At 51.1% G+C, this 9,582-nt stretch overlaps 4 protein-coding genes across 4 annotated transcripts; 2 read left to right on the top strand and 2 right to left on the bottom strand.

Annotated features, from left to right (window-relative positions):
- Positions 1-1,209: 1,209 nt before the first annotated feature.
- Positions 1,210-4,200, bottom strand: SETTUDRAFT_106448 (uncharacterized protein; the record flags this gene model as incomplete). The annotated part of the gene is made up of 4 exons (XM_008025449.1): positions 1,210-2,843; positions 2,890-2,976; positions 3,024-3,374; positions 3,417-4,200. 4 exons carry the CDS (start codon positions 4,198-4,200, stop codon positions 1,210-1,212), a joined length of 2,856 nt encoding a protein of 951 aa, XP_008023640.1.
- A 252-nt stretch (positions 4,201-4,452) lies between these two features.
- SETTUDRAFT_168229 (uncharacterized protein) lies at positions 4,453-6,055 on the top strand. The gene is made up of 5 exons (XM_008025448.1): positions 4,453-4,486; positions 4,539-4,643; positions 4,695-4,700; positions 4,768-5,727; positions 5,791-6,055. The coding sequence occupies exons 2-5, from the start codon at positions 4,597-4,599 to the stop codon at positions 5,981-5,983; spliced, it is 1,206 nt and encodes a 401-aa protein (XP_008023639.1). The 5' UTR covers positions 4,453-4,486; positions 4,539-4,596; the 3' UTR covers positions 5,984-6,055.
- Positions 6,056-6,236: 181 nt separating this feature from the next.
- On the bottom strand, positions 6,237-7,149 carry SETTUDRAFT_50856 (uncharacterized protein; the record flags this gene model as incomplete). The annotated part of the gene is made up of 2 exons (XM_008025181.1): positions 6,237-6,946; positions 6,999-7,149. Coding segments are annotated over 2 exons (861 nt in total), but the record flags the coding sequence as incomplete, so codon positions are not given.
- Positions 7,150-7,681: 532 nt separating this feature from the next.
- SETTUDRAFT_168227 (uncharacterized protein) lies at positions 7,682-8,205 on the top strand. The gene has a single exon (XM_008025447.1). It carries the CDS (start codon positions 7,746-7,748, stop codon positions 7,980-7,982), a length of 237 nt encoding a protein of 78 aa, XP_008023638.1. The 5' UTR covers positions 7,682-7,745; the 3' UTR covers positions 7,983-8,205.
- Positions 8,206-9,582: the final 1,377 nt, after the last annotated feature.

The following is a 9,582-nucleotide window of genomic DNA, read 5'->3' as shown; positions in this document are numbered from 1 at the left end:
GGCTAAAGTAGAGGTTGTATTTGCTTCTTAAATCTGCTTTGTAGCGACAGTTATTAAGGCCTTTTGCCCACCTTAAGGTAAGTTGATCAGGATAGCGCTGGACAAAGCGACTAGCCTAGTGTACTCCAACCTCAGTCTTGGCGATCTGTGAGGCAAAATTGCGTATCATTGGCTGAGTAGGTGGTAAGCCTCTATCTGTTAGTCGATTGATATAGGCGATTAGGGCCTGCTCCTGCTGTGGGTGGAGGAGCTGCCGTTTTTGGCCACCTATCGCGCGTGAGGCGTGTAGGCCTTGGTGTCTTCGGGTAAGCGTAGATCGAACAACACTATATTTTTTTGCAATATCTGTATACGAAAAAGGCTCATCAAGTCCTAGGGCATTAATAGCTGCAAGCGCAGCCTCAATATTAGCCATAGTGGTGGGGATACGACGCGTTGAGGTTGAGGTGGTTGTAAGGCGCGCGCGCACTTTGTGGTCGCGCGCACTTTGTGGTGGGGCTAGTTACATCATCCAAGTATCCTGGCGCTTAGAACCTCAAATTTGGTGAACCGCGCGGCTCTATTTTTACCATTTACCAAATTAGTTTTCCTGCGCACATCAAATGAGGCATCAACGAGGCTATCGTTATTTAGGAAATGATATGCCTACATTGGCGTATAGTATCTTCTGACTATATCTTTACCAGAGTCCCTGCTAGCATAAACATTTCTGCCTGGAGTGATATTCACGTGACCTTTTCACCAGGCTGCTCTCCCTCGTCTATATAAGCCACACCTCTCCCAGCCCCTACTTCTCATCCCTATACTTAGTCCGTTTCCCTGTCCCCACCCCCAAATTACAGAATGCTAACTTCCTACAGCCTTCTTGCGATTACCTAGCTCAAAGACTAGGCCAGTCTGAATGTCCGTTCTGCATTGCACAAGGCGGAACTGGGCTTTCACGAGCTTCCTGCGGGAAGCTCGGCGGGACAATTTTTGCTTTCCTACGCACTTTGTGCAACTGCTTTTTTCATTGACGACGCCGCCTTGTGTGGTGTCTTGAGGAAGAAAGATGGGTGTGTGGGTGTGTTTGCGGATACTTCGCGATGAGCCACTTGCGTCAGCTTCTTGAAGAACACATTGGGATATTCTTTGCTGCTGTTTGTGTATTTAATTAGCCTTGAGACGTTCGAGCTGCCATATGCATCAAACACAATCATCTATGAAACACTAGTAGTCCATCAGGACCCCCGCCATCCTCCTTTGGTACTTCTCCACCACATCCTGACACTTGACCACCACACCCGCAGCCAGTACTCTCAACTTCTCATCCTCTTCACTTCCAGCGCCCAGACCATCGAAAACCATCTTCACCCAAGCCTGCGTCTCCATGAGTTCTTTGCCCTGCTCCGTAGCCAGTCGCTCCTTGTTCTCGTTTGTTTCCAGTAACATCAAGAAGCCGAACAAAACCGCATTCAGGATATTCTTATCCTTACTAGCAAGACCACGTACAGATAGCAGGAGATCCCAGTACTCGCGCGTCATCTGAGGTAGCGCTAGAGTGTTTGGACCGGAAGCGTGGAGGAGGATCGAGAGGGTTTGTAGAAAATAGGGCAAGAGGTGGGTGGAGGCGTAGATGGAATCATTGTTGGCGCGAACCTGAAGCCACCACCGTCCAGTAAGGGGGAAAAAGAAATTGTCTGCCACGATTTGGGCAAGGGCATTTGGAATCGGCTTCTGTCTTTTCTTTTCTACTTCCATGCGAGAAGAAAAGGTCCGCACTTTGAGAATGTTGGGGCCGCTGAGTTGATCGGCTGCTTGAGACGCGATTGGGGAAAGCATTTCACGCGCCATGGTACTCGATATCCTGGCTACAGACGGCATTTTGTTCTCTTCCGCATAGATCTTGTGGAGATGTGGTGGAAGTTGCTTGCTAGGAAAGTCTGGCTTTGCGGGTATCAAATCATCGGCCGAACTATCGTTCATGCCAGCCAGCTCACGCGCTCCAATACCAAGAGTCGTGAGCATAGCCACGCGTTGCTCCAAACTGTAATCCCCAGAGAAGAAGGACCGCGCAAACCACTGCGCCATTTGAGCCGGTTTGGCCAGCAATACAGCGATGAGAGCTTGTTGTCTTTGTTGCGCAAAGCCTTCTAGCTCAGAGTTATCTTGCAGACTTGTAAGTATGGTGGCGAGTTCCTCGAGATGGTCAGTTACTTCGGTTCCAAAGTTTGCTTTGCGCCGGATCAAAGATGCGGCAGTAGCCAGGGCAAGCTCGTGTCGGTCGTAGTTTTCTTGGTCGCGGAGACCAGCGATAAGATCACGGATATAGACAGGTGCTGAAGGCTTATTGCGGTTGATTGCCGTAGGATCGTCTGTGTCGTCTTCTGGATCAGAATCTGGTTTTTCGTACACCATCAAATCGGCGTCTTCATCTTCATCCTCAGACATGACTTCAACGATCCGTGGGCCTTGTATTTCGGTGATTCCTGAAGGTTTCGAGGGCTTAGGCGCTGGCTTCGGCTTCGGCTGTACCTTTTTGGTAAAGGCTGTAGTGTTCTCCTGGCTCTTCAGATCTGCGAGATTCCCCACCTTATCGTCAACTTCAGTGAGTCGTTGATACCAGCCCGCTTCTTCAGCTTCAGTGCCTTCCAGCTCGAATTTCAACTGCAGCTCAGGTTTGTCGACCATCTTGGAAATAGCAACTCCAACGGCGATCCCTAAGAAACGAGCTCGCGCAGACGCTGCGCCAATTCGATTTGACATCCCGTTGACATGATACGTAGACTTTGCCATCATGGTGAGAAACATGGGCTGAGAGCGTTTCACATAACCGCTGCATAGTGCCAAAGTCTGAGCAAGAGCTGCATGTATTAGATCAGTATCTATTGAGATGCAGATGGTACTTACCCTCTTGCTGCAGTACCGGCGTATGTCTAATGTAGACGGAATCTCCAAAAAGCTTGATGAGATTTTCCAAAAGCGTATGTAATTTGTCTACGATATGTAAGAATATCGCTTACACAGAACTCATTCTTGCTTACCCTGGTCTTTGGTCAAAGCAGCTACCACGCTTCGTCGAGTTGATAATGAGTCGTCTAGTACGGGTATCGTTGACCGTGTGAGTGATGAAACAAGATGCTCTTTGAGGACGTCATTATCTTTGATGAGAGCGTATAGTAAGCCAGCTGCAGCATCTACAATTGTGGACGATGTGATTGGTGTGTCTTCCTTGCTGACGACTTCCGTTGAGAAGTACTTTTTGGCGAAAAATGCAATTATCGAGTTCATGTACTTTCGTTGCTCAAATGCCTTCATGTGAGATAACAATCGCTCAAGGTGCTCAACACCGCCACCATCGATTAACGTCGAGAGTAGCGATTGCATGATGTGATCTAACTTGTAAGCATGGATAAAAAGGTGTGTGAATAACTTACCAGTGTAGCCTAGTCCTAGCGCTTTTGAGCAGAGCTCTACAGTGGCAGAGAGATGATTTTCACTCTCTGAACTGCGTTCGAGCAAGACAGCAATATTGCGACCGAGCCATTCCGCGTATCGCTTGCCATCTGCGACCCAGTTGGCAATTTCAGGAGCATCATCACTCTTCTTTAGCACGTCCTCGGCCTCCGCTGCAATCGACAGTAGACGTCCTGATGCAGCTTGCGCGAGGTACTCCTTCCATATGAGCTTCTTTTGTATGACATTTTTACCAAACAACAGTACATCCTGCAGTACGAGCGAAGAGGTGTCGTTACCACGTAATATCAAGTCCAGCACCTCGAGCGCATCTACGATGTGTTCAGCCGTATTCCGCGCTTCACCAGGCCCTTTTCTTTGCCGACTGTCCACAATGAGCGAACGAAGCCTCGTAATGATATGTCCCAGGCTTGTCGGATTTCGCAAAATCCTCTCGAGCTGCTTTGATTCTTTAAGGCCTTTGATGGATCTCCAGTAATTCGGAATAGTATCGCTCACAAGCTGATGTGCAATGCTCGCGTTGAGTGGGTCCGGAAGTAGGAGACTAAACCCCTCAGCAGCCAGGTAGTTCAGAACCTTGTTTACCGTCGTGCGACTAGGCTGGTTTTTCAGGGCTTTCAATGCTGTCTCTGCAGAGTCGATGGAAACGGCATCTTCGTGTATATTGGAGCTGTCGACTTGCTCAATCAAAGGCTTGGTGCTATTGATCTTTTTTGTCGATACCGCAGTCAAGAAATCCGCCATGACTTCTGAGAAACACCAGAAAAGAAAAAGGTCAAACAAGCATGTCAGAGTCGACTGCAATGTTGCGTAGCGTGAGATGGGTAGTGTACGGTGCCCAATCGGCGATTGCCTTCCCATGCGCAGACCCGCCAGTTAGCGCCTTGGCAGATCTTCTACACTCTGATGCCTATGCCTACTGTTTGCTCCACGGGCTGATTCCACATCTTTCCTCAACACATTTATCAGCCATGGCTGTCAACGTCAACGACATGAGCGCTGCGTCCACGGCCAGCCCACGGGCCCGATGGTGAGCCGGAAACCGAGGACATCCCTAGCTATCGGCTGATCTGGTGGCATAGGAAGTACCTCGATAGGTTCCTGACTCGCAAGGGGCCTTTTACAGATGAGGATAGTTTCATGGCCGGCGAGCAAGTCATTGAGTATCTGAGTAATTTGAAAGTTCTGTAAGGATACATATCTACGATCTATAGCAGTCCACAGCTAATGAGATGCAGCGTCATGTGAGTGTCACGAGTACCAATAGAGAATCACATACTCGTCCTTGAACCATTTTACTGACAGCCGCAGTGGAGCTGGCGGTCTAGGCTGCGAGATTCTCAAGAACCTTGCCCTCTCCGGGTTCAAGGACATTCACGTAATCGACATGGACACGATTGACGTCAGCAACCTGAACCGCCAATTCCTGTTCCGAGCCTCAGACGTGGGAAAGTACAAAGCCGAAACCGCCGCGGCATTTGTAGAAAAGCGTGTCAAGGGCGTCAAAATCACGCCTTACTGCGGCAAGATCCAGGACAAGGATGAAGCGTACTACATGCAATTTGGCCTCATTGTTTGCGGCCTCGACTCCATCGAAGCAAGACGCTGGATCAACGCGACGCTTGTAGGGATGGTAGATGAGAATGATCCGGATTCGATGAAGCCATTGATCGATGGCGGTACAGAAGGCTTCAAAGGACAGGCGCGTGTCATCTTCCCCACCATGACCTCGTGCATCGAATGCCAATTAGACATGCACGCGCCCCGTGCGGCAGTGCCTCTCTGCACACTCGCCACGATCCCACGACAACCCCAGCATTGCATTGAGTGGGCACACATCATCGCGTGGGAGGAAGAGCGCAAGGACATGACCCTCGACACGGACGACCCAGAGCACATTACCTGGCTCTTCAACAAAGCCACCGCCCGGGCCAAGGAGTTCAATATTGAAGGCGTAACATACAGCATGACGCAAGGCGTGGTCAAGAACATCATCCCGGCCATTGCCAGCACCAACGCCATTGTCGCCGCAAGCTGCTGCAATGAGGCGTTCAAAATCGCCACAAACAGCAATCCCTTCCTGGGATACCCCGGCATGGACAACTACATGATGTATACGGGCGACGACTCTGTATATACGTATACGTTTGAGCACCAGAAAAAAGACGACTGTCCGGTCTGCGGCGCGGGCAACATTGCGCGCCCGCTTCAGATTCTGCCGGGCATTACACTGCAGGAGTTTATCGAGGGGCTGGCCGAGCGCCCAGAAGCGTACGTCCATGTCCTCTATCAATCTTATACTTACCAACCTGAGATTTGCTAACGGACGCACAGACAGCTCAAGAAGCCCTCGATTCGTACTGGGGAAAAGTCGCTCTACATGCAGCTTGCGGGGCTGGAGGAGCAGACGCGACCCAACCTGGAGAAGAAGATGGCGGATTTGGTCGAGGAGGGCGAGGAGCTGCTCATTACCGACAAGAGTTTTCCGACGCAGTTCAAGTACAAGGTGGTGTGGGCGTCGAAATAGGCTTTGATATGAGCTCAGGCGCGAAGTGAGATGCAGTGCTGGAACGACTGCGCTACATATATAGCCCATGAAATAGAAACGATTGCCCATTGATATCGTACCGTGCCGGTTGTCGTTAATTTGTGATTGTACAAGTTCGTATACATGGTCTACGACGCCTCTATTGTACAGCAGCCGCGTTTTTCTCAGCACCCGTGGCCTCGACTGGCTCCGCTTCCTCGAGCACTTCGTGTCCGAATGGCTCGGCATCTCCGTCGGGCACACGCCGTATCTTCAAATGTGCCTCTGCGCCAAACATGCCCACGACACCAATGCGCTTCTCGAGCGGGCCCCACAGCTTGACGGGCGGGCTCTCGCCTTTGAACAGCTCTCTCCCCGCATGTATCAGTTCACTCGCCGCGAAGCTTCCCTCGGCGTACTTGGGCTCATACGGCACACGGTCCCACTCCTTTCGCTGCAGACGCAGCAAGTGCAGCGCCATACTATCTGAGATTGTTTCGTCGAGCTTCACCTGCGAAATGCTGGTTCCCAGCGACTCATCCTCTCCCGCGGCTTTTCTATCACGCCTCTTGACGCCGTCGCCGGGACGGTTGTTGCCGGTGGCTCTTCGTCTTCCGCCAGCGCCTGGTCTGCGGGCGTCTCGCGCGCGTAGATTGGGGCCTTTGACGGCGGCGTCGCCTGCCTCGCGGGCTGCACGGAGTGTGGAGGGGGCGCGGACCATTTGGCCCTGAGGGGGAGGGGCCGAGCCGCGGCTTGTCCTTGGGCCAGCTGCGTTGCGAGCGAAGCGGGGGGTTGCGTCTGCGCCATCTTCGGTGGTCTGGGGCGAGGGCGCCCGCGGGCTTCGCCGTACCATTTGGCCGCTGGGAAACACGCCTCGAGCGAGGCCACCGGGCTGGCGGCGGTTCTGGAGCGAGGCAATCTGCTTGAGAGCCGTGGCGGAGCGGAGTTGCCGCGTATTTTGCGCTGCATTTGCGTCAATACAGTGCCTCGTGGGGGTGCAATTGGAACAGCATACGCTGGGCTGGCGACGCATCGCTGGGTTGCTCTTCGAGCCTCTTCGCCGAGCTGTGCAGGGCTCTCGACGAGCATGCCGGCGCCGAGGCTACATCTGCTACCAATGAGCGCCGCAGCGCGCCCATTGAATAGCACATTTGTCGCTGAGCCATGCCGGAGTGGGGGTGGATGGCAATTGGGGGGTTTGTGCCGTCCAAGTCTCAACTCCAAAGTTTCGAGATGGCCGAGTCTTGGCGGAGCAGGGATGCGGGACCTCCGCAACCACGTGCTTTCACGCTTCACCGTGAGATGGGCACATCTTGTGTGACGTATGACTTCATTGTGCGACGTTAGTTTTTGCTTTTTTTCTGTTTACCGTTTCTCTCGGCACGGTCAGCACGCGGGTTCACTAAATTCACTATACACATTATCCCGCACGCGCATCTTTGACCGCCATTGGAGCACTAAAGCCATATACGATCTTTCAATCTCGAACCCTCTCAAAACAAAGCCATCCATTTTCTCAGGTTATCCCGGCCTACTGGTCTCCGCCCACAAATACAACAAATAGCCAATCAATCCAAAACAACAAAGAAATATATAACCAAAAAAAGCCTCAAAACACAACCCATCGTTACAATCATCATCCCATCCAGCACCCCAGCCATATTCCACACTCGCCCACCCCCCCTCTATACCCGCTTACTTCCGCCCCTCACTCCACCGCCGCGTGCCCTCTACAATTCCGCACATCCCACATCAGATCATCATGCTGCGGCGAGCCCCAACAACAATTACGCTGACGCAAACCGACATTGAGCAATGGGAAGCCAATCGTCAACGCAAGCTGCACGAGGCGCAGCAGGCGCAGCGTGAGGCCGAGGCCGAAGCCGAAGCGCAGGCGCAGCAGCAGCAGCAGTCTAGCGCTGATGGTGGTGGTAATGCGAAAGAGGGGCGGCAGCAGAGGTCCAAGAAAGAGCGGATTATGGGGAGGAGTAGTGGATGAAGAGGGGAAGGAAGCGTTGCGTAAGAGTGTGTGGCTTAGTTGGTGGTTTGGCAGACAAGAGGGGAGGATGAGGAGGAAAGGGAAGGTTTTGCGATGTGGTAGGATGGAAATGGAGGGATGGGGAGGGGAGTTGTTGAATGTAGGAGAGGAGATATGCAAGTGTTTTGATTGGAGAAAGAAAGAAAAAAGAGAATGGCATGTGCATGTGTGGGAATATTTTGGCTTGTACGCGCTGGAGTTGATGGGTCTGCTACGTATGTTCCAAGTATGTATGTATGTCTGTTTTCAACCTTTTTTTTTCGGTGCTTATTGTAACTACCACCACCATGATAACGGTTTCTCCTCTCTCCCTTCTACGTCCTCCTCTTCTCAGCCACCACTACACACATATACCCGTGCCCGCATCGTCCGACAAACCCTGATTTTCTCTTTTATTATTCCCGTTATTGCTATTTCCCCACTTATTCTTCTTCTTCTTCTTTTCTCTCTCTCAGCATGGCATCATGCCCTATCCAACATCTCACTCAATCCCCGTTTCACGTGTCCCCTCCCCCCCCGGTACTCACACAAGTTGCCTTGATATTATTCCCTGAGATTGGTCCCTGAAATTCTTGCCTGACTTCCTTGCTTGCTTCTACGTCTTCCTTGCACCTTCTATTTTCCCCAAAATGGTCAGGTCGAAAATCCCTGCTTTGACACAACCATAATACTCATCCTTGATAATTATGGCTCCAAGAGAGAAATGCCTGGCTGGGGGGTTATTATTAAGCCGGGTTTTCTTTATTGGCAGGGCGACCGAACATATGATTAAGAATCAAGAGAGAGAGAGACAAATATTATCAATTACCGCAATATTACCTATGTAGACTAAAGCTATTATATGCTGTTATATGCTATAATATATCCAAGCCAAGCCAGGCCAAGCCGAGTGCACAAAGCTGAGCTCAACTCGCAGCCAGAAGAAGAAAAAAAAGAGGTTCCTCTGCTTCTCCATTGTACCATGGCAAATCCATCTCATGTTGAAATCGTAAGAAGAAGAAAAAGCAAAACAGAATGCAATGGAGAGCCTGGCCCAAACAAAGAAACAATAGCAGCAGAAACAGTAACAGTAACAGTAACAGTAACAAAAAAAAAGGCTAACGTATGTGGCAAGCGAGCGCCGCAGGTAAGCGAGCGCCGCACCCCACCAAACCTGCGCACCTCTCCTATCTCAACGAACAATGGCTCAACGTAGCGCTACTCAATTAGCTTTAAATGAAGCAGATATTTAGCTTGCTATTTCTTCTATTAATCTCCATCAAACACAAAGTAATTATCGCGCTGCTGCTGTCTACAACGTGTCTGAACGAACAATCCGCCGCCGACGCGCTGGTATACCTGCTCGACGCGATTGCCAGCCTAACTCAAAGAAGCTCACTAAGCTAGAAGAGGAGGTGATAGTTGATCATATACTTGATCTAGATCTACGTGGATTTGCGCCCACGTATGCTGCTGTGCGCGATATGGCTGATAAGCTGCTGGCTGCGCGCGGCGCTGGCCAGGTTGGGCAGAAGTGGCCAGCCAACTTTGTCAAGCGTACAGACAGTCTTACGACGCGTTT

Source organism: Exserohilum turcica, assembly GCF_000359705.1.
Source record: "Exserohilum turcica Et28A unplaced genomic scaffold SETTUscaffold_14, whole genome shotgun sequence".
In the NCBI taxonomy this organism is placed as follows: domain Eukaryota; kingdom Fungi; phylum Ascomycota; class Dothideomycetes; order Pleosporales; family Pleosporaceae; genus Exserohilum; species Exserohilum turcicum.
The sequence above is the reverse complement of the archived record's forward strand: the minus strand, read 5'-3'. Positions and strand labels throughout refer to the sequence as shown.